General features: G+C 62.7%; 2 protein-coding genes across 7 annotated transcripts; both read left to right on the top strand.

The window, feature by feature from the left end:
* The first annotated feature begins 993 nt into the window (after positions 1-993).
* TONSL (tonsoku like, DNA repair protein) lies at positions 994-17,317 on the top strand. Of its 5 annotated transcripts, none has more exons than XM_024251168.3 (26): positions 994-1,535; positions 1,658-1,753; positions 1,934-2,076; positions 2,640-2,823; positions 3,153-3,282; positions 3,551-3,722; positions 3,812-3,926; positions 4,857-5,002; positions 5,102-5,254; positions 5,496-5,621; positions 5,762-5,951; positions 7,239-7,321; positions 7,414-7,503; positions 8,872-8,944; positions 9,051-9,214; positions 9,287-9,410; positions 9,550-10,310; positions 10,418-10,494; positions 10,798-10,951; positions 11,080-11,158; positions 11,690-11,991; positions 12,208-12,379; positions 13,645-13,820; positions 14,934-15,007; positions 15,560-15,693; positions 16,759-17,317. In XM_024251168.3, the coding sequence occupies exons 1-26, from the start codon at positions 1,103-1,105 to the stop codon at positions 16,950-16,952; spliced, it is 4,545 nt and encodes a 1,514-aa protein (XP_024106936.2). In that variant the 5' UTR covers positions 994-1,102; the 3' UTR covers positions 16,953-17,317. The 5 variants fall into 5 exon arrangements, with proteins under 5 accessions (XP_024106936.2, XP_063583040.1, XP_054375257.2 ...); XM_054519282.2 differs by having other exon boundaries at positions 1,444-1,535; positions 15,620-15,693; XM_063726970.1 differs by lacking the exon at positions 7,414-7,503 and having other exon boundaries at positions 1,436-1,535.
* VPS28 (VPS28 subunit of ESCRT-I) lies at positions 16,759-22,506 on the top strand. 2 transcript variants are annotated; one of them, XM_024251166.3, is made up of 10 exons: positions 16,759-17,581; positions 19,084-19,154; positions 19,758-19,786; positions 19,903-19,940; positions 20,194-20,283; positions 20,916-21,021; positions 21,150-21,251; positions 21,697-21,750; positions 21,833-21,924; positions 22,201-22,506. In XM_024251166.3, exons 2-10 carry the CDS (start codon positions 19,118-19,120, stop codon positions 22,316-22,318), a joined length of 666 nt encoding a protein of 221 aa, XP_024106934.2. In that variant the 5' UTR covers positions 16,759-17,581; positions 19,084-19,117; the 3' UTR covers positions 22,319-22,506. The 2 variants fall into 2 exon arrangements, with proteins under 2 accessions (XP_024106934.2, XP_024106935.2); XM_024251167.3 differs by lacking the exon at positions 21,150-21,251 and having other exon boundaries at positions 17,477-17,581.
* The last annotated feature ends 277 nt before the right edge of the window (positions 22,507-22,783 follow it).

Raw genomic sequence — 22,783 nt, 5'->3', positions numbered from 1 at the left:
TTTGAGACAGAGTCTCGCTCTATCGCCCAGGCTGGAGTGCAGTGGCACCATCTCCGCTCACCGCAAGCTCTGCCTCCCGGTTTCACGCCATTCTCCTGCCTCAGCCTCCCCAGTAGCTGGGACTACAGATGCCCATGACCACGCCCGGCGAATTTTTTGTATTTTTAGTACAGACGGGGTTTCACTGTGTTAGCTAGGATGATCTCGATCTACTGACCTCATCATGATCTGCCTGCCTCGGCCTCCCAAAGTGCTGGGATTACAGACATGAGCCATTGCGCCCGGCCCTCTCTTTCTTCTTTTCTTTTTTTTTCTTCTTTCTTTTCCTCCCTCTCTCCCTTTCTTTTTTCAAATAAAGATAGGGTATCGGACTGGTCATGGTGGCTTACGCCTGTAATACCAGCACTTCGGGAGGCCGAGGCGGGCGGATCACAAGGTCAGGAGTTTGAAACCAGCCTGGCCAGCATGGTGAAACCCCGTCTCTAGTAAAAATGCAAAAATTAGCCGGGCATGCTGGCACGTGCCTGTAGTCCCAGCTACTTGGAAAGCTGAGGCAGGAGAATTGCTTGAACTCGGGAGGCGGAGGTTGTCCTGAGCCGAGATCGCACCATTGCACGCCAGCCTGGGCGACAGAACGAGACACCGTCTCACAAAAAAAAAAAAAAAAGATGGGGCCTCACTATGTTGCCCAGGCTGGTCTCGAACTGCTAGGCTCAAGCGATCCTCCTGACTGGGCCTCCCATAGCGCTTGGATTACAGTACGGGCCACTGTGCCCGGGCTACTTCTGCAGCTTAAGCACAGGTTCACTGACTCTTCCGAGAATACAGCTGGCATACCCGTTGCTGAAACAGTACTTGTTCACTATGGAAAACACATTCCCCTCCCAAAACAGTCCTTGGGGCCGAGTCCCCAAATGTGACCCAGCTGCGTTCTGTGGAGGGGGAGTGCGCCTGACGCCTTATTACGTCCCCACAGCCAAATGCTCGTGAATTTATCGTCAGTCTGTCTGGACACTACGTTCGTTTTTAATAGTTGCGCCTGTGAGCAGGCTGTGTGTGTGAATTTCGGGAGGAATTGGGGCGGCGGCACGGCTCGTCCACCATGAGAGGCGCGAGCGGCACGGGGGCTGCAGCCCAGAAGACCCCACCCAGGGCGCGCTGCGACCCCGGACGGGCTGGCTCCGGGCCCCCGGCCTCCCGCGTCCCCGCCGCCTGCGAGGAGGAACGGGGTCCCCACCAGGTACTCCCCGGGCCGGGCAGAGGGCTCCACGCGCGGGCCAACCCGGTATCCGGGAAGACGGCCCCTCGGGTCGGACGCCCCAGTTGTCGCCGCCTCCCCGCCCCAGCTCCTCCCGCACGAGAGCTCCGAGGATACCGCGGGCGGGCCGACCGTACTTCCCAAAATACCCCGCGCCCGCCGCCGCCGTCTAGGGGCGGGGCCTGCGTGTCGGCGGCGAGAGGCGGGGCCGCGGCGCAGCGCGGGAAGTCCGGATCCCGCGGCGACCGGAGCATGAGCCTGGAGCGCGAGCTTCGCCGTAAGTCCCTCGGGGGCCCCTTCCTTCGGGGGCGCGGGGGCGCGGAGGCTGGGGAGGGCTTGGGACTCGGCCCCGGCCCCGGACCCCGCCGCGGAGTCCCAGCCCTCCTCTTCTTCCCACAGAGCTGAGCAAGGCGAAAGCCAGGGCGCAGAGGGCCGGGCAGCGGCGCGAGGAGGCCGCGCTGTGCCACCAGCTGGGGGAGCTCCTGGCCGGCCATGGTGAGCGCCGGGACCAGGAGGCGGGAGGCAGGGCCGGGGCCGGGGGCGGGGCTGGGGGCTGGGGCCCGGGCCCGGGCCGGGGTCGGGGGCCGGGGGGCGACGGGCTCTGCCCGCAGACGCCGCCCCAGGGCCGCCCTCGCACCCGCGACGCCTGCCAGGCCGTGCTGTGCCCCCGCCTAGGCCGCTACGCCGAGGCTCTGGAGCAGCACTGGCAGGAGCTGCAGCTCCGGGAGCGCGCTGACGACCCCCTGGGCTGTGCCGTGGCCCACCGCAAGATCGGAGAGCGCCTGGCCGAGATGGAGGACTACCCGGCTGCCTTGCAGGTGCGGACGCCCTCACTGGCCTCGCCCACCCCGGTCGGCCTCTGTTTGGAGCCCTTTTCTGAGGAGGGAGGCCTGGTCTTCGCCATCAGGAGCCTCGGGCTGGAGAGGACACCTGGCCTGACGCAGCCTTGCCTTCACCGCCCCGGGCCAGTCCTCCGGTGGGGACCCCACAGCCTTTCCTGGGACTGGGGCAGGAGTAGGTTTCCTGGCACCAGAAACCATTACTGAATGTTATTTTAGCTGTATTTGTGTTGGGGGTGGTCAGGCCCCACCCCAAAAGCTCTCCCTGATCCTGGCTGCTGGGGGCAGGACTGCAACCGCCCGCCAACTCCCAGCCGCCCCTCCCGACGTGACAGCGTTATCTGCATACAGCGTGAAGCCACTGTCACCACAGACAGCCCTTGGCATGCAGAGGAGAGTCACGTGTCTGACCTTGGCTTGCTCTGTGGGGGTTAAGGGGAGCAGGATCTTTCCTTAGCAAGAACAGGGTCTCTGGGAATCTGGCAGTGCCGGTTTGCTTGAGGCGGAGTCGGCTCACAGCAGTGACTTCCTTCCGCACTCAGCACCAGCACCAGTACCTGGAGCTGGCACATTCCCTGCGCAACCACACGGAGCTGCAGAGGGCCTGGGCCACCATCGGCCGCACCCACCTGGACATCTATGACCACTGCCAGTCGAGGGATGCTTTGCTGCAGGCACAGGCTGCCTTTGAGAAGAGCTTGGCTTTTGTGGATGAGGAGCTGGAGGGTGGGCCGGCCCCTCCGCGTTTTCTGCCTCCTGAACTGCGGGCCGAAGAGGCTGCAGCCCAGCACCCCCGCAGCCTCCTTGGGTGATCCCGTCTTCTGGGGCCCTCCCTTTGCAGGGCTCTTGTGTGAGGGGTGCATGCCCCCCTCAATCTTTCCCCTGGAGATGTCATCTCTTTATCCACTCTGTGCTCCATCTGTAGCAGGACCCTTGCACCCACCTCGGGAGGAGGGAGGGGGTAGGAGAGGCGCGGCACAGGCCCCAAATGGGGCTCAAAGCTGGAAACCCCATGTGGGGAGGAAGTGGCTGAGTGTTTGGGGGGCATCTTCCAGGGACACTGGCCCAGGGAGAGCTGAATGAGATGAGGACCCGCCTCTACCTCAACCTGGGCCTCACCTTTGAGAGCCTGCAGCAGACAGCCCTGTGCAACGATTACTTCAGGAAGAGCATCTTCCTTGCGGAGTAAGGCCCTGCCCCGCCCCAGGAGGGAGTGGAGTCCCTTGTTCCTGGAGGAAGTAGTTAGGGGAGTATTTTTCCCAGGGTCCTGCTGAGAGAGCAGTCTGGCTGGGCCTCATTCCCCCACCTCTCACACCTGTGCTGCACACTGGGGGAAGGCCAGGCATGGTTAGGGCCCTGAGACCATAGCATGGCAGGGCTGGGTCCCGTGTGGCATCAGCAGCTGTCACGGCTGGACGCTCCTGGGCGCTCAGTGGTCGTCACCCCTCTGCAGGCAGAACCACCTTTACGAGGACCTATTCCGCGCCCGCTACAACCTGGGCACCGTCCACTGGCGCGCGGGCCAGCACTCCCAGGCTATGCGCTGCTTGGAGGGTGCCCGGGAGTGTGCGCACACCATGAGGAAGCGGTTCATGGAGAGCGAGTGCTGCGTGGCCATCGCACAGGTACCCGCTGTGCGTGGCTCCGAGCTCAGGCTTCCGGAGACTCGGGCCTTGGGGATTCTGCAAAAACCTTGCTGTCCTTTGCTCTCCAGGTCCTCCAAGACCTGGGAGACTTTTTGGCTGCCAAGCGAGCCCTGAAGAAGGCCTACAGGCTGGGCTCCCAGAAGCCTGTGCAGAGGGCAGCCATCTGTCAGAACCTCCAGCACGGTGAGCCTGGGGCTCCGAATGGGGCCCTGGGAGGTGTGTGCAGGGGTGAGCCTGGGGGCGGGGTGGAGTCCCCGCCAGGTGTGTACAGGGCTCTCTCCCTCACAGAGGAGGCCTGAGCACCTGTCCTTGGAGGCAGCAGCTTCAGCAAGAAGGGCAGGTACCCCTACTTCCTGACAGGAGAAGACCCCCTTTTTTCTCTGAGCTCAACACACTGTGTCAGGGGCAATGAAAGGGCGGCCAGGAGACCAGCTGGGCTTTTATTTCGCAGCCACCATCTTCATTGGCAAACTGGAGACAGTAGTTGTTCCCCTAGCCTCCCGGGGTGGGAGAGGAGGTGGCATGCGTGTGGTCCAGGAGTGCTGATGGCCGAGACCGCCATTGGAGGTTGGCAGCAGTCAGCCCTTGCTTTGAGCCAGGCACCATCCGTGCTGTTTTTTTTTTTTTCCTTGAGACGGAGTCTCGCTCTGTCGCCCAGGCTGGAGTGCAGTGGCACGACCTTGGCTCACTGCAAGCTTCGCTTCCAGGGTTCATGCCATTCTCTTGCCTCAGCCTCCTGAGTAGCTGGGACTACAGGTGCCTGCCACCATGCCTGGCTAATTTTTTGTATTTTTAGTAGAGACGAGGTTTCATCATGTTAGCCAGGATGGTCTTGATCTCCTGACCTCATGATCTGCCTGCCTCGGCCTCCCAAAGTCCTAAGATTACAGGCGTGAGCCACTGCGCCTGGCCCCGAGTTTTTAAGTGTGTTAGTTCTTGTGACCCTTGAGACCAGTCCCCAAGATAGACCCTGCTATTAACCCCCAAACCAACAGGCAGGCAGAGGTGTGGAGAGGGTGGGGGGGCCACCACAGGGCTCACAGCTTGCAGGTGGTAGAGTTGGGGTCAGGACCCCCTGTGCTACCCCCCCCTGCATGAACCTCTTCCTGGCAGTGCTGGCAGTGGTCCGGCTGCAGCAACAGCTGGAAGAGGCCGAGGGCAGTGACCCTCAGGGCGCCATGGCCATCTGTGAGCAGCTAGGGGACCTCTTCTCCAAGGCAGGAGACTTTCCCAGGGCAGCTGAGGCTTACCAGAAGCAGGTGTGTGGCCCCGGCTGGGTGGGAGGGAAGGGCCAGTGAGGTTGATGAGGCCTGGCCAGGGTGGCAGTCCCCGGCCTCACTGGCACTGCCTGCCCCCAGCTGCGTTTCGCTGAGCTGCTGGACAGACCAGGTGCCGAGCGGGCCATTATCCACGTGTCCCTGGCCACCACACTGGGTGACATGAAGGACCACCATGGGGCCGTGCGCCACTACGAGGAGGAACTGAGGCTGCGCAGCGGCAACGTGCTGGAGGTGAAACCCTTGCTCCCCGCCTGAATGCAGGTTCACCCATGTCTCTGCCTCACGACTGCTATTCTCAGGGTGGCCATGGACAGGCGTCCTTACTGGACGGGCAGCTCCTTCCTAGGACCATCCACCCTCGGCAGCTGGGAGGCTGGGCTCCCATTTCGTGTGGGCAGCCGGGGAAGCTTGACTGGGGCCCATTGGACGCGGAGAGCGGCAGCCCCCGACCCCGTCCTTCCTCCTGCTCCAGGAGGCCAAGACCTGGCTGAACATCGCACTGTCCCGCGAGGAGGCCGGTGATGCCTACGAGCTGCTGGCCCCGTGCTTCCAGAAGGCGCTCAGCTGTGCCCAGCATGCCCAGCGTCCCCAGCTGCAGGTGCAAGAGCCCATCCCACCCACACCGGCTCCCCAATGAGCCCGGCTTCGTTGCAGCCTGCCTGCCCCTTGTCCCCCATCCCCATCTTTCTCTGTGTCCACAGCCCCCAGTCCTGAGCTGAGCATCCCTCTGCTCCTCAGAGGCAGGTCTTGCAGCATCTCCATACCGTGCAGCTGCGGCTGCAGCCCCAGGAGGCCCCTGACACCGAAACCAGACTACGGGAGCTCGGCGTAGCTGAGGGTGAAGATGAGGAGGAGGAGGCGGAGGAGGCGGCAGCCACAGCGGAGAGCGAAGCCCTGGAGGCTGGCGAGGTGGAGCTCTCGGAGAGCGGTGAGGGCCAGCGGCACCTCGCATTTCCCTGGGCCTGCTCTGGGCCGGACTGGAGAGGGGTGTGCTGTGCTGCTGTGGAGGCTGCTCAGGGCTTGTAGCAGGAACAGCCACAGGCAGGCAGGACGGCCAGTGCTTTCCCGGAAGTGGACAGAGAAGGTGGTGACCCGCAGGGAGCCTGGGGCAGGCCTTGGCCTGCTGGAGGAGACAGTGGTTGGGAGCCGAGTGAGTGTCAGCTGGGGCATGGTTCCGTTAGAGACGCTTGTGCCATCTGGGGCTGGGGGTGAGACGGTGCACTTTGAAGAGCCGCGGGTGCCTCTGCAAGAGCTGAGCACCTTCTTGAAACCCTCCAGAGCAGGCTTGGGTTTCCTCCAGAGGCCGGCGACATCAGCTGCATGGAGGGCAGGCATGAGGGACTGGCTGGAGCGGGGCCTGGACTGAAGCCATCTTGGCCATGGTGCAGGGAGAGAGGGCTGAGAGCGCGATTAGCGGGTAGCCGGGGGGCTGGTTTCTGACTGAGTGGTGGGTGGCAGGAGCCTGTCCGTGAGGCCTGTTGTGGGGTGTTCCAGGGAAGGCTGTGACTTCAGCTTTGAACCCGAGGGTGTCGTTAGAACCCTGAGTGGCCAGGCAGCTGTGGGAAGTTGGGGCCTTGCCAGATTGGTTGCTGGGGGGAGGTGGATCAAGATCTAGAATTTTGGGGAATGCTGCTCAGCTGGTGGGCACAGTGAGGAGCTGGGGAAAGACCCAGAGGCAGCTGGCAGGGTGTGAAGGGCGTAGTGACGAGGGGTCACCCAGAGCAGGGACGGAGGTAGGTGTGTCTGCTGCCTAGGCAGGGTGGAGGCTGCAAGGTGCAGGACACCCAGGCTCCAGGGCTGACCTGGCCTGATGACACAGCTCAGGAGATGGGGGTGGATAAGGCGTGGGATGGAGGAAGACTGGCTCACAAGCCGGCCTGGGTGTGGGGATGAGTGGCTGGCGCACGGATGGATGGGGCCTTGGGCAGGCCTTCTGAGGGAGGACCAGGCGTGGGTTAGGGCAGGAAGCTCAGGGGTGTGTCTCAAGTGGGTAGAGGGATGGTGGGCAGGAGCAGGGTCCCAGCAGGGTCAGGTAGACGTGGAGGCAGTGCTGGGACCATTGCTGAGGAGCCCCCAGAGCCCAGCAGCCTCAGAGCTCAGCCCTCCCGTCTCTGGCTCCTTTGTATCTGGGAGTTTGGGGAGCTTGCAGCAGGGTGGGGGCTGCTAACCTTCCCCTTCCACAGACTCACCTGGAGTGGGCTTGGCTCTGTTCCAGAGGATGATGCTGATGGCCTGACCCCGCAGCTGGAGGAGGACGAGGAGCTGCAGGGCCGCCTGGGCCGGCGGAAGGGGAGCAAGGTAAGGACAGCGCCCTGCCCCCACCCACCCCGCTCAGCAGCCCTGCCAGGTCCTCACGCCCCTGCCCTGTGCTGGGTTGGCTGTGCCCACAGTGGAACCGGCGAAACGACATGGGGGAGACCCTGCTGCACCGAGCCTGCATTGAGGGCCAGCTGCGCCGCGTCCAGGACCTTGTGAGGCAGGTGGGCCCTGCTCTGGGACATGGGACGGGATGCTCGGCATGGAGGAGCTGTGCGTTTGTGCCGGATCCCCTGATCTCTCTAACTCTCAACTTCCTCATCTTCAAAATGAGGCCCCTTAGCAAGCATGGTGGCACTTGCCTGTGGTCCTAGAGGCAGGAGGATCACTTGATCCTGGGAGGTTGAGGCTCCAGGAGTCGTGATTCTGCCACTGCACTCCAGCCTGGGCAACAGAGTGAGACCCTGTTTCAAAAAAATTTAAAAAGCGGAGGCTGAGCAGGGTGGCTTATGCCGGTAATCCCAGCACTTTGGGATGCCAAGGCAAGCAGATCACATGAGCCTAGGAGTTCGAGACCAGCCTGGGCAACCTGGCAAGACCTTGTCACTACAAGAAATTTAAAAATTAGCTGGATGTGGTGGCGTGTGCCTATAGTCTCAGCTACTCTGGAGGTTGAGGTGGGAGGGTTGCTTGAGCCTAGGAGGTGGAGGCTGCAGTGAGCCATGATCTTGCCACCTCATTCCAACCTGTGTGACAGAGCAAGACCCTGTCTCAGAAGAAAAGCCACAGGCCGGGTACAGTGGCTTTTGCCTATAATCCTAGCACTTTGGGAGGCTGAGGCGGGCAGACTGCCTGAGGTCAGGAGTTTGAGACCAGTCTGGCTAACATGGTGAAACCCTGTCTCTACTAAAAATACAAAAAAATTAGCTGGGTATGGTGGCATACACCTGTAGTCCCAGCTACTCGGGAGGCTGAAGCAGGAGAATCGCTTGAACCTGGGAGGCGGAGGTTGCAGTGAGATGAAATCACGCCGCTGCACTCCAGCCTGGGTGACAGAGCGAGACTCTGTCTCAAAAAAAAACACAAAAAAATGGGGTGCCTAGGCCGGGCGCGGTGGTTCACACCTGTAATCCCAGCACTTTGGGAGGCCGAGGTGGGCATATCACGAGGTCAGGAGCTTGAGACCAGCCTGGCTGGTCTTAAAAAAATGGGGTACCCGCTGTGTGGTATGCATCTGTGTTGCAGCTGAGTTGGTCAGCCTGGCCAGGATGGGGGCTAGCCCATGGGCTGAGACCTAGGCACCGTCCCGCCCCGCCTGCCTCATGCCTCTGCGACTGGGTGCACTGTCTCCCCACAAGAGGACTGGGCAGGTACAGAGGCTGGAGGATATGCTGTGGCTGGTCCATCTGTCTCAGGGGGAAGCATGTCCTTCACTGATGACACCTAGGCCGGAGGAGGAGAGGGCAGGGCCGCGGACTTGCTCTGGGCTCTAAGACTGAGGCCCTGGGCCCAGCTCAGGCTGCAGAGCTCACGGGGCTGGGGCCAGGCTGTAAGGTACACAGGGCCAGGCTCCTTCCTGTCCTTGGTCACAGGGCCACCCCCTGAACCCTCGGGACTACTGTGGCTGGACGCCTCTGCACGAGGCCTGCAACTACGGGCATCTAGGTGAGCAAGGGACAGAAGGAGCCTGGCGCACCTTGGTGGACACGTGGGGTGAAGAGTCAGTCCTGGCGGGGCGTCAGGAGCTGGGCTCATGTCTCCTGGTCTGCAGAAATTGTCCGCTTCCTGCTGGACCACGGGGCCGCAGTGGACGACCCGGGTGGCCAGGGCTGCGAAGGCATCACCCCCCTGCACGATGCCCTCAACTGTGGCCACTTTGAGGTGGCTGAGCTGCTGCTTGAACGGGGGGCGTCCGTCACCCTCCGCACTCGAAAGGTGAGCCTGGTGAGGAGGTCAAGGGCGAGGTTATGGGGGCTGCCGTGCCCCTGCTCAACTGATGCCACACAGGGCCTCAGCCCGCTGGAGACGCTGCAGCAGTGGGTGAAGCTGTACCGCAGGGACCTGGACCTGGAGACGCGGCAGAAGGCCAGGGCCATGGAGATGCTCCTCCAGGCGGCTGCCTCGGGCCAAGGCAAGCAGGGCCTCCCTTGTCCCTGGGGTTGCTGCGCCTACCCTGAGAGTCCCCGGGCCCTGATTTCGGGAGATGCTCCATCACAGGTGGAGCGGGAGGTGCTGGGCCCCTGCCTCAACACGGATTCTCTCTCCCACAGATCCCCACAGCTCCCAGGCCTTCCGCACCCCAAGCAGCCTTCTGTTTGACCCCGAGACCTCTCCTCCTTTGAGTCCCTGCCCAGAACCCCCCTCTAATAGCACTAGACCCCCAGAGGCTTCTCAGGCCCATGCCAGGGTCTCCCCAGGGCAGGCAGCAACAGCCGTGGCCAGGCCTCGGAGGAGCAGGCATGGGCCAGCCAGCAGCAGCAGCAGCTCAGAAGGTGAGGACAGCACAGGCCCCCCGCGGCCGTCCCAGAAGAGGCCTCGGTGCTCGGCCACAGCACAACGGGTAGCGGCCCGGACGCCTGGCCCTCCCAGCAACAGGGAAGCAGCCACAGCCAGCACCAGCCGGGCAGCCTACCAGGCAGCCATCCGGGGTGTGGGCAGTGCTCAGAGCCGGCTGGGGCCTGGCCCACCACGGGGCTGGAGCAAAGCCCTCGCCCCCCAGGCAGCGCTCATCCCGGAGAAGGAGTGCCTGGCTGAGGACTGGCTGGAGCAGGACACGCCCCTGACCCGCAGCCGCCGGCCCCGCCCCCGGGGCACTGGGGACAACCACAGGCGCAGTAGTACCTCCGGGTCGGACAGTGAGGAGAGCAGGCCCCGTGCCCGAGCCAAGCAGGTCCACCTGACCTGCGTGCAGAGTTGCAGTGTGCCGGTTAACGCAGGGCTCAGCAGCCTGGCTTCAGAACCTCCAGGGAGCCCCAGCACCGCCAGGGTCTCAGAGCCCAGTGGGGACAGCTCTGCAGCAGGCCAGCCCTTGGTGGGTGTGCAGACCTGGAGCAGAGCCCTCTCCCAACTCCGGGCAGGCAGGTGTAGGGTGGAGCCCACTGTGGCTTCTGACTCAGCCCTGCTGCCTTCACCTGCCAGGGTCCGGCCCTGCCCCCTCCCATCCGGGTTCGAGTTCAAGTTCAGGATCATCTCTTCCTCATCCCTGTCCCACACAGGTGAGGCATCGCCTGCCCTACCCCACAGCCCACCTGTGGAGCTCCATGCCAGGGTGCTTGTGTTTGCACGTCAGGGTGGGGCATGTGACGAGGGCTCCCTGGTGTGTTCCAGGAGGACCCTGTGGCCCCCAGGAATGGCCGAGGGGCTGGTGGTGTGCTGGGCTGCAGGGAGAGGAGGGGCTGGCTACCTGGGAGTGGGAGAAGCAGCTGAGGGGGCTTTTGGCCCTGGGCAGGGATGGCGGGTTCCTGGGGCATCACCCTGGCTGTGTGCAGGCAGCAGCAGCAGCGCCTCTGTCCCTGCAGCAGTGAGACCCACTCTGTGGCCTGGCTGGCCGAGCAGGCGGCCCAGCGCTACTACCAGACCTGCGGGCTGCTGCCCAGGCTCACCCTACGGAAAGAGGGGGCCCTGCTGGCCCCACAGGACCTCATCCCTGATGTGCTGCAGAGCAATGACGAGGTGAGCTGCGGCGGGGGTAGCCAGGGCCTCAGGCACCGGGAGCCCCCGGGTGGCTCGTGGCTGCAGAGCAATGACGAGGTGAACTGGGGGAGCCCCCAGGTGGCTCATGATGGTATGGTGCCTTCCAGGTGTTGGCTGAGGTGACTTCGTGGGACCTGCCCCCGTTGACCGACCGCTACCGCAGGGCCTGCCAGAGCCTGGGGCAAGGTGAGGGCCAGGAGAGCTGCAGTTTCTGGGTGAGGTCGTGCAAGGGGGTTGGGCACACAGGCTCCACCAGCCCAGTTGGTTCCTGGGCCTCGGGTGTTTCGGGGTGCACCTCCCCCTGCCTGGTGGGTGCTGTGTCCTGCACTTGGATGTGTGGGTGGCAGGGAGAGGACAGTCCTCAGCCCCCATGATCTGCTGACAGGGAGGTGGCAAAAAGCAGCCGAAAGCCTGGAAAGTCAAGCCCAAGGAGGAGGGCCTCACATGGGCTGGGAGCTGCTGGGGAAGTTTCCCAGAAAGCTTGTCCTGGGAGGGTGTGGAATCTGGCGGTGACTGGTGGAGCTCAGGGTGCTGCAGACCCACCTCGGCCCCCAGGGCCTCACAGTGCTAGACCCACAGGCATGTGCGAGTGGGCTCTGCAGCGTGTCCAGTGGGTGACCCCGGGGCTGTTGAAAAGGGGCTGCCTGGTTTGCCCTCTGGGATTCAGAGGGCAGAAAGGGCCAGCCTTACCCTGGTGACACCACATCTCTCCCGCAGGGGAGCACCAACAGGTGCTGCAGGCTGTGGAGCTCCAGGGCTTGGGCCTCTCATTCAGCGCCTGCTCCCTGGCCCTGCACCAGGCCCAGCTTACACCCCTGCTGCGGGCCCTCAAGCTACACACAGCACTCCGGGAGCTGCGCCTGGCAGGGAATCGGCTGGGGGACAAGTGTGTGGCTGAGCTGGTGGCCGCCCTGGGCACCATGCCCAGCCTGGCCCTCCTTGACCTCTCCTCCAATCACCTGGGTCCCGAAGGCCTGCGCCAGCTTGCCATGGGGCTCCCAGGCCAAGCCACCTTGCAGGTATAGGCACAGGGAGCAGCGGGCCCTCAACAGCGGGGTGTCGGGGCTCCCATTCTGCAGGTCCCTGGGTGGTCTAGGGCAGTTGGGAGAGCCAGCCAGTGCCCGGCTGTAATAGGCTATGCCAGGCAAGGTGGGGAAGAGACTGCCAAGCCAAGCCCCAAGGGGGACCCTGTCTGTGGGACTGCTGGAGGCTCACTGCCAGCCTGTGTCTTCCAGAGTTTGGAGGAGCTGGACTTAAGCATGAACCCCCTGGGGGACGGCTGTGGCCAGTCCCTGGCCTCCCTCCTGCGTGCCTGCCCCTTACTCAGCACCCTGCGCCTGCAGGCCTGTGGCTTTGGCCCCAGCTTCTTCCTGAGCCACCAGACAGCACTGGGTAGTGCTTTCCAAGGTGAGCTGACCAGGCACTCCCTGTCCACTCCCTAGCCCCGGGGCATTGAGGGTTTCGAGGACTTTCAGAGGGGGCCCGGGCTGGGCACACAGGGGCAACACCTGTGGTCCCAGCTACTTGAGAGGCTGAGGCGGGAGTATCCCTTGAGCCAAGAGTTCCAGGAAAGCCTGGCCCACACAGTGAGACCCCATCCCTTAAGAAAAAAATGTCTAGGCTGGGCATGGTGGCTCACGCCTGTAATCCCAGCACTTTGGGAGGCCTAGGCGGGCGAATCACCTGAGGTCGGGAGTTGGAGACCAGCCTGACCAACATGGAGAAACCCTGTCTCTAATAAAAATACAAAAAATGGCCGGGCACAGTGGCTCATGCCTGTAATCCCAGCACTTTGGGAGGCCGAGGCGGGCAGATCACGAGGTCAGGAGATCGAGACCATCCTGGCTAACACAGTGAAACCCCATCTCTACTAAAAATACAAAAAATTAGCCGGGTGTGGTGGCGGGCGCCTGTAGTCCCAGCTACGCGGGAGGCTGAGGCAGAATGGTGTGAACCCAGGAAGCGGAGCTTGCAGTGGGCCGAGATCGCGCCACTGCACTCCAGCCTGGGCAACAGGGCGAGACTCCGTCTCAAAAAAACAAAACAACGTCTAGGGGCCTGGGATGCCAGACCTGGCTCTCCAGGAGGGCCTGGCGCCTGGGAGCAATAGATGGATGTGTGGGTACATGGTCTGCCTCCGAGGGGCGTCTGGTGCCCACCCAGCCAGGCTGACCCCCGCAGGACACACCGAGAGCAGAGTCCAGGCAGCTTAGTGTCCTGTGGTCCCCATCCCATGCTCGCCAGCTGAGTGCTGTTCTCCTGAGGCAGTTCCACTGTGAGCCCACCCAGGCTGCAGAGACTGGGGTCCCAGTGCCAAGAGGCTGGGAATTGGGTGTCATCCAGGGGTGGGGGAGTGTAAGGGGGGCAGCAATGGTCAGTGCCCTCCCCTGGCACCCCCACCGTGCAGAGGCATGTGGCCCAGGACCGTGTGGTTGTGGGGTGGGAGAGGGCAAGGTGTCCAGAACTGGGGGCAGCTGAGCTTGGAAGTCTGGCCCCGCCCTCCCAGCTGGGAGAACCTGGGCGAGAGCCTTTGCCTCTGCACTTGCCACCCCACCCCGTGAGCACTGTGGTAGTGGTTTCCCCAAAGGGGTCCTGAGGGTTCTGGGCCCAGAACTTGGGGTGGGAACAGGGCTGTGGCCACGTGGGGCTAACGGATTCTGGCCCCGGTGCAGATGCTGAGCACCTGAAGACCCTGTCTCTGTCCTACAATGCCCTGGGAGCCCTTGCCCTGGCCAGGACCCTGCAGAGCCTGCCCGCCCACACCCTCCTGCACCTAGAGCTCAGCTCCGTGGCAGCCGGCAAGGGTGACTCAGACCTCATGGAGCCTGTAGTCCGATACCTCGCCAAGGTACGAGGTGGGGAAGAACCCAGAAAATACTGAGCCTCAGAGGCCAGAGGTCCCAGGGTTGCTGGGAGGAGCTCACCTCTCCCCAGATTCTGGCTGCACTCACTGAGGGGCTCTGCAGAGAGGGTTAGAGGTTTGGAGGTTTAGAAAAAACAGCTGGGGGGCCAGGAGCGGTGGCTCACGCCTGTAATCCCAGTACTTTGGGAGGCCAAGGCGGGTGGATCAGAAGGTCAGGAGTTCAAAAGCAGCCTGGCCAACATGGTGAAACCTTGTCTCTAGTAAAAATACAAAAATTACCCAGGCATGGTGGCAGGTGCTTGTAATCCTAGCTACTCGGGATGCTGAGGCAGAGAATTGGTTGAACCCGGGAGGCAGAGGTTGCAGTGAGCCAAGATCGCACCATTGCACTCCAGCCTGGGCGACAGAGCGAGACTCCGTCTCAAAAAATAAAAAGAAACAGGCTGGGCATGGTGGCTCACGGCTGTAATCCTAGCACTTTGGGAGGCCGAGGCGGGTGGATCACGAGGTCAGGAGATCAAGACCATCCTGGCTAACATGGTGAAACACCATCTCTACTAAAAAATACAAAAAATTAGCCGGGCGTGGTGATGGGCTCCTGGAGTCCCAGCTACTCGGGAGACAGGCAGGAGAATGGCATGGACCCGGGAGGCGGAGCTTGCAGTGAGCCGAGATGGCGCCACTGCACTTCACCCTGGGCGACAGAGCAAGACTCTGTCTCAAAAAAAAAAAGAAATAAAAAACAGCTGGGGGAATGCTTTTGTACAGCTGCCTGTCTCAGGCTGTGAATTCCTGCCCACCAGATAGGACCCGGGACCCAGGGTGGCCTTGCCCACCCCCAGGCAGGTCCCAAGGGGCACACTAGGGCCCCTGATGCTGTCTCCTGGGGGGTCTTCCAGGCACAACTGGGACCCTATTATTTTCACACCATCACGTGCAGAGTGTGACCCACATCAGGAGAGGTGTTTCCTTCCGATCTCCAACTTGATGGGGGACTCTGCTCCTTTCTGGGCCCCTGGATGTGGTGCATCTGCTGGGAAGCAGGCAGGGCAGGTGCGCCACTCCATTTGGCCCCCTTGGGCCTCTGCTCATGTCCAGGAAGGCTGTGCTCTAGCCCACCTGACCCTGTCTGCAAACCACCTGGGAGACAAGGCTGTTAGAGACCTGTGCAGGTAACGCCCTTGCCCTGCTGCCTGCTGACCTGGGGGTCTGATCTCATGGCTCTGGACCCCAAGGGAGCTGGGCTATGGGAGAAGGGCCACAGAAATGGTACGAGCTCCTCCTCCCCAGCGCATCCCAAGACCTGGCTCCTTCGGTTTCCACCAGCCTCAGGCTGTCCTGGAAGGCAGACTACCCTCTGGCTTCTTTCTTAGCATGGGCCTGTGGCTCTTGAGAGTGCTCCTCCGGGCGTGTCCTTGTCACTCCTGTGCCTCGGCCCACATGAGGGCACTGCTCTTATGACCTGGAGCCTCAGTCAGCTCTCTGGGGAGTGTCAAGAGGAGCCCAAGATGGGCCAGGCACACCCAGAGCTAGCCACTGTGGCCCTGACCCCTGGGAAGGACCCCCAACCCTAGAGGGGTACCTGCTGCTGGGCCAGGCTGAGGCAGAGCCCCTGGGCCTGGCCTGAGGCTCCCTGAGCTGGCATTTGTCTGGGCAGCTTTCCTAGTGTTGGGGCACGGCCTCTCTGGAAGCCAACCTTTGCACTTCTTCCCACATTATCTCAGATGTCTCTCTCTGTGCCCCTCACTCATCTCGCTGGATCTGTCTGCCAACCCTGAGATCAGCTGTGCCAGCCTGGAAGAGCTCCTGTCCACCCTCCAAAAGCGGCCCCAAGGCCTTAGCTTCCTTGGCCTGTCAGGTGAGGGCTGGTAGGGTGGCCACGCCTGCCATGTTCGGCCTTTTCAGGGACCTGCTTGAGACCCAGGTGCCTCCTCCTAAGGGGCTGTCACTGCTACCAGCCAGGCAGCAAGGCTGGGCTCCATGAGGCTGGGGCAGCGGGGGGCAGAGTGACAGTGACAGAAAGGGGGCATGATCCCAGCTCCTAAAACCATGGGTTAGGGGGCGAGGTGGGTCTCTGCCTCTGGTCTCTCCAACCTAACCTTCAAAGCAGACTATGGTAAGGAAGACCCCATTCCATAGGGACTTTCTTGTTGTCCCTGGCAGGAAAAGGGCGCCCAAGGTCAGGGTGTTGAAAGCTGCAAAGGGACCCTCCCACTTCCTGGCAGGGGCTCCTCTGACACAACCCTGCCCAGGCTGTGGTCTGATTTAGCTTGTTCTCTCTTGAGCCACATCAGGGCAGTCCCCAACCTGAGCTGTCTGGAAGACAACCCCAGGAGGGGCTTTGATGACCTGGCTTGCCCCGCTGGGGCTGGGGCAGGCTCTGCCCTCCAGGGGATGAGGGCTGTAAGTGACTGTGCACAAGGAGGGGCTCTGCTTTCTTCCTGCGCCCCCCGCTTCACCTCCCAGGGCCAGGCCGCCTTTTCCAGGAAGGCACCCGAGTGCTGGTGTGAGACCCCTTCCCCACACCTCGGTTCCTGGCATCTGTACCTTCCCACCCAGCTCCCTGAATTCCTGAGCTTAGTGCCCTCTTGATCCATTCAGGCCCACGATGTACAGATTTGCAAGCAGACCCATTATGTCCTTCTTACGGGTGGGGAGACTGACGTGTAGGCATGGACTTTGAGATCAGGCACTGTCAGAGGTATAGAAGGGAGCCACCCTTCCTCCTGCCTGACCGCTGGCTGTGCAGATGATCCCACCCCTTCCTGGAGTGTCATGGGGCCTCTCCTGAGCTCTGCCCACTGCCCCTCGCTACAGCCCTGGGGCCCTCAGGGAAAGCGAGTTTGTTCCCTGGAGGCTGCCGCGGGCACCGGGACGCTGCCGGCCTCCGCAGCGCTGAGGTCTGCCCTCTTCCCCTCCGCAGGCTGCGCCGTCCAGGGTCCCCTGGGCCTGGGCCTGTGGGACAAGATAGCCGCGCAGCTCCGGGAACTGCAGCTGTGCAGCAGACGCCTCTGCGCTGAGGACCGGGACGCCCTGCGTCAGCTGCAGCCCAGTCGTTCGGGCCCCGGCGAGTGCACGCTGGACCACGGCTCCAAGCTCTTCTTCCGGCGCCTCTGACCCCGGCGCCGCCTTTCCCCACCCTCACCGAAGCCCCTAAAAAATGAAGCTGCTGGCCGGGCGCGGTGGCTCACGCCTGTAATCCCAACACTTTGGGAGGCCGAGGCGGGCGGATCACGAGGTCAGGAGATCGAGACCATCCTGGCTAACACAGTGAAACCCCGTCTCTACTAAAAATACAAAAAATTAGCCGGGCATGGTGGCGGGAGCCTGTAGTACCAGCTACTCAGGAGGCTGAGGCTGGAGAATGGCGTGAACCCGGGAGCTGGGGCTTGCAGCCAGCCGAGATTGCGCCCCTGCACTCCAGCCTGGGCGACAGAGCGAGACTCCGTCTCAAAAAATAATAATAAAATAAATGAAGCTGCTGCCTCCCTCCCCGTGGCTGCCTGGCAGGCGGGTGGGCGGGGTAAGACCGGGCTTCGAGTCTGCTGCGCCGGTTCCGTCCCGGGGGCTGCGCGGCTGGGGGGCATGGCCCGAAGCACTGGCGGTCCAGGCGTGAGGGCTGAGAGCCGAGCTGCCGAGGGGGAGGGGTCTCCCCGAGGCGCGCAGGCGCAGACATGAGGGGCGAACGCCGAGTCGCTGATCGCGCCCCGCCCCCGGCGCCATCTTCCCGACCGCGAGCCGTCCAGGTACCCGGGGCCCGGCCGGTGGGCGGGGAAGGGGCCGAGTGGAGAGAGGCGACTCAGGGCCTGGCACCCTCCGGGCGCGCCTGGGCCTCCGCACAGCTTCGGCTGAGCGCCGCAAAAGTCACGTTATTGGCATGTTCTAGAAATTGGCTTTCCTTGCTCATTGTCCACTCTGCGAGGTTGTTTTGCACGTTTGCTTGTGGCAGAACGTCCGCTTTCGCTGTTGGGCAGAAGCCCCTGCGTGGTTGGGGCGGTTGGCTCCTCGGCGCTCTCCTGCCTGGCGGCTGCGTGACGGCTACCGAGCAGCCTCGGTCCCCACCCCGCGGCTCGAAATGGCCTCGACCCTCGGAGAGCTTGACCCAGACGTTTCCTTCCTGCATGAGCGGCGCCGCTCTTTCCCGGCTCTTCCGCGGCTGGGGCGCCCCAGGGCTTCGGCGCGGGCCGCCTTCCCTCCCTTCTGCTCTTCTCCCATCCCCGGTAGCACCGTCCACTCCCAGTTAGCCTGCTCAGCGCTGCCCTCCCGGGCCTCTCCACCGAGAGCTTCCTGCGCCTGCCCGCCAGGCCCGCTCCTCCTCCCTTCTCCGTCTGAGTTTACCTTACTGTCCGGCTCATTGGGCCAAAAACGGGGGTGTCGTTCGTAACTCTTTTATTTTAATCCTATCTCAAATCCCTCGGCGGATCTGACGGCTCCACTTAGAGAGAACGTCTGGAGCTGGCCCAGCTTCTGTACTAGGCAAGACCCTCCCACGGGCTCCGCTCCCATTATTTCTCAGCTCGCTGCCCACCTAGGGGCACCTCTCCATCTTCATGCCCTAGGACCCCCTCCTTCGAGAAGCTCCATCTTCGGCTAGTTGGTTCTTCCAAGTTCATGCCTAATTAAAGGCGGGCTGTTAAGTGTGTTGTTTCCTGTGCCCCAAACTCCCAGACTCTCTTCCTGGGCCATCAAACAGCTGCCTGCCTCCCTCATCACCTCCCTCAATCTCCAGCTTGGACCACACTCCAATGCAGCACCCGCCCCGCTGTCCTGAGTGTCCACAGTACCTCACTTTTTCCTGGCAGCCCCCATAGCACCCTCTATGTTCACCATTATTGAGCTCAGGAGAGCTCTTCATGGAGCCCTGGCTCTTCAGGACCTGGCACGGGCTGTCTTTTTTTGTTGGTTTTTTTGTTTGTTTGTTTGTTTTGAGACAGGGTCTTGCTCTGTCTCCCAGGCTGGAGTGCAGTGGCTCAATCTTGGCTCATTGAAACCTTCACCTCTTGGGTTCAAGCGATTCTCCTGCCTCAGCCTCCTGAGTAGCTGGGATTACAGCTGTATGCCACCACTTCCGGCTAATTTTGTATTTTTACTAGAGACGGGGTTTCACTATGTTGTCCAGGCTGGTCTCAAACTCCTGACCTCAGGTGATCCGCTCACCTCAGCTTCCCAAAGTGCTGGGATTACAGGCGTGAGCCACTGTGCCTGGCTTAGGGGCCATCTTTGAGTCGGCCCTGGCTCTGCTCCCCAGGTCTCAGTGCTGTGGCCCCCCCAGAGCCTAGAGGATGTTTCATGGGATCCCAGCCACTCCAGGCATAGGAGGTGAGTGTGGCTGGAAGGGCGCAGGCTTTCAGCCCCTGCTGCAGGGGCTGACGGGCAGTATTGGGTATTGGGGATCAGTGGTGGGGAGGTATCTGACCCTGCTCTCGTACAGCCTTGGGAGTGGCCAGAGGCTAAATAGTTCATCACAGGAGCACTGAGGGCTCAGAAACCTCCAGGCAGAACCGGCTTGGTCCTGCTGGGCAGAGATGATGAGCTTCGGTGTGGCCAGAACGGTGGGGGTCCTGGGCACCCTGTGTCACCAATCTCAGGGGAGAGGCTGTGTGTGGTGAGCCTTGTTGGCACTGCATCATGATCCACAAGCAGAGTTGGCCACTGTTGTGCAGGTGACTCGGCCAGGGAGACACAGTGGAGCTGGGGAGCTGGGCCTGTCATGCGGCCCCCGGCTTCTCAGAGGTGTTATCATCAGGTCCCCCCACACACTGATAGGGGTGAGGTTGGAACCCCTGTGCTCCAGCTCCCTCTGGGCTCTTTGGGACCCAGCCTGGGAGGCCTCAGGGAGGAACTGAAATGGAGGCTGGGACTGGAGCCTGCCCTTGGGTTCCCTTTGGGGCCAGCCTGCCAGCGCTTTTTCTTCTCTTGCAGCCCCTGGGAACAAGCCAGAGCTGTATGAGGTGAGTGGCAGGTGCCCACCTGGCCGGCATTGGCCAACAGCAAATGCCTGTGTGGCCTCGCCAGGGCCCTGCAGCCCCTGTTGGCACTGGCCCACAGAGCCTGCTCTCTCCGGCAGGAAGTGAAGTTGTACAAGAACGCCCGGGAGCGGGAGAAGTAAGTCCAGGCGCCCAGGCTGCCCCAACACACCCATGCGCATCTGGCTGCCCTGGGGCAGCGCCCCCCAGACCCCCCCAAACTGAGGGGTGGGAGGACGCGGGGTCAGGCTGGGGAACTGCTCCTGAGGCACTCCAGGATGGAGCGAGAGGTGGGCAGAGCTCCCGCAGTGGCACCTCCGGGCAGGGGGTAGCGCTCTGGGCTCTAGGCTTGGCACCCCGGGGCCTGGCCCGATAGACAGGTGTGTCCTCAGGTACGACAACATGGCAGAGCTGTTTGCGGTGGTGAAGACAATGCAAGCCCTGGAGAAGGCCTACATCAAGGACTGTGTCTCCCCCAGCGAGTAAGAGCCCACTTCCTGGGAGGCCTGTTCCTGCCCTACCGGGCCTGGGTGCTCCATAGGCAGCAACAGCAGGCGTCTGGTCAGGCTGTGAGGCGCCCACTTGTGTGGAGCCTACCCAGTGTGAGGAAGGTGCCCCTGGGTCTCAGCCAGGGAAGTCCTGGGGGCTGGTGAGGGAGGCAGGCAGAGGGGCAGCTCCTGGGGTGTCATCCGGCCCACTCCCCCAGCCTCATCCCCCACCACACACAACCTTAAAAGACGGTCGAGAAGCTTGGGGATGTCCCAGGATGTTTTGGGGGGGCTTTGTTCAATGAAGTGACAAGACCCTCACAGGCCACCGCACAGGACCATGAGCTGTGGATGGGGCCATCAGAACAGAGGGCTGGTCGCTGTGGTTCAGAGGGTGGGTAGGGGTTGGGGGCTGGGGCCTCCACCTGGAGCTGAGCTACAAGCCACACTACGTGCTCAGGGCCTCACCCCCGAAAGCTACTAGCAGCCTCTCCTCCTTGCTCAGCCTGCCTTTTCCTGTCGCCTAGCCTTTTCTGGGAGCTGATCTGCCTCTGGACCAGCCGAGGGGGGCAGGATGAGCTGGGTGGGGTGGTCCCATGCTTGGGCAGCAGCTGACCTCTCCCTAGGTACACTGCAGCCTGCTCCCGCCTCCTGGTCCAGTACAAAGCTGCTTTCAGGCAGGTCCAGGGTTCAGAAATCAGTTCTATTGACGAGTTCTGCCGCAAGTTCCGCGTGAGTGCCTGGTCCTTCCACCCCCATGGGGCGGGGACTGTCGGGCATGGGTATGGGGTGCCAGAGGGCTCTGGCCACCTGGGGCTTGCTATCCTGAGAGCCTCAGCACCCATGTCAGCCCCCCACAGCTGGACTGCCCGCTGGCCATGGAGCGGATCAAGGAGGACCGGCCCATCACCATCAAGGACGACAAGGGCAACCTCAACCGCTGCATTGCCGACGTGGTCTCGGTGCGCCCCAGCCCCCAGGGCGCATGGCTAGGAGGGCTGAGGCTGCCTGCTGCAGCTGGGCACAAGCATAGAGTCCTGGGCCTCCAGAGCTGAGCAGCACTCTGACTTGCTGGGCAGAAGGGAACCCCTTTAACTAGGAATGAGGGGTGGGTAGCGTGTGGGGAGGCCCCCAGGCCACCTGGACTCCTGCTGGGGGGATGAGCACAGGGTGTGTTCTGGCGGGGTCCCAGCCTCGGGAGAGAGTGTGTGGGCCCACCCTCCAGTTCCCACACAGCTGTCTGGGCAGCCAGGACCTCGTTCACCCAGGAGGCCTGCAGGGTTTGGGAACAGAGTGCAGTGAGGAGGCCTGAGTGACAGCTGTGGCTGAGGAGGGGTTGGGGCCTGTGAGCTGCGGGGCCTCCCGCACCCCTGGACACGCAAGCCTCATGTGCACACCCGCCCCCAGCTCTTCATCACGGTCATGGACAAGCTGCGCCTGGAGATCCGCGCCATGGATGAGGTGCAGGCATTGGGCTGGCAGGGGGCCTAGGCAGGAGGGGATGGAGACGATGTCGGGGTCCCAGCCGCTGTGTGTGTCCCAGATCCAGCCCGATCTGCGAGAGCTGATGGAGACTATGCACCGCATGAGCCACCTCCCGCCCGACTTTGAGGGCCGCCAGACGGTCAGCCAGTGGTGGGTGTCCCTCCCCGCCAGGCAGAGCCCTGCAGTGCCCCTGAGACCCTCCCAGCCAGGCAGAGCCCCGCAGTGCCCCTGAGACCCTCCCAGCCAGGCAGAGCCCCCGCAGTGCCCCTGAGGCCCTCCCAGCCAGGCAGAGCCCCGCAGTGCCCCTGAGACCCTCCCAGCCAGGCAGAGCCCCGCAGTGCCCCTGAGGCCCTCCCAGCCAGGCAGAGCCCCCCCAGTGCCCCTGAGACCCTGCCTGCCCCCACATGCCCTGTGCTGCACTCCCAGGCTGCAGACCCTGAGCGGCATGTCGGCGTCAGATGAGCTGGACGACTCACAGGTGCGTCAGATGCTGTTCGACCTGGAGTCAGCCTACAATGCCTTCAACCGCTTCCTGCATGCCTGAGCCCGTGGCGCCAGCGCTTGCACAGAAGGGCAGAGTCTGAGGCGATGGCTCCTGGTCCTCTGTCCGCCACACAGGCCCTGGTCATCCACACAACTCACTCTCTGTAGCTGCCTGTCTTGTGTCTGTCTTTGGTGTCAGAACTTTGGGAGCCGGGCCCCTCCCCACAATAAAGATGCACTCTGACCTTCCTGCTTGGGTGGCTCCCCCAGGCCTGCCCTGTGTATTCTCTCCACCCTCCTGGGACTCTCAGCATAGAGCCCCTCTCGTCTACCCTCCCCCGACGTGTGTGGTGGCCCAGCCCTGGCTCTGTCCCTGCCACTGCATCCCTCATGGCCTGTGTCACTCAGTGACAGCTGCTTCCCTGGTGGGCTCTGCCTGGGCACGTAATGGGAGGCAGGGGCGTTTCCATAGCCCCGAGGCCTGGAGAACAGGTCCACCACCTGGGCCAGGTGTGGCTTGACTCTG

This window comes from Pongo abelii, chromosome 7 (genome assembly GCF_028885655.2).
Source record: "Pongo abelii isolate AG06213 chromosome 7, NHGRI_mPonAbe1-v2.0_pri, whole genome shotgun sequence".
Classification (NCBI taxonomy): domain Eukaryota; kingdom Metazoa; phylum Chordata; class Mammalia; order Primates; family Hominidae; genus Pongo; species Pongo abelii.
This window is presented reverse-complemented; position numbering and strand designations above follow the sequence as displayed.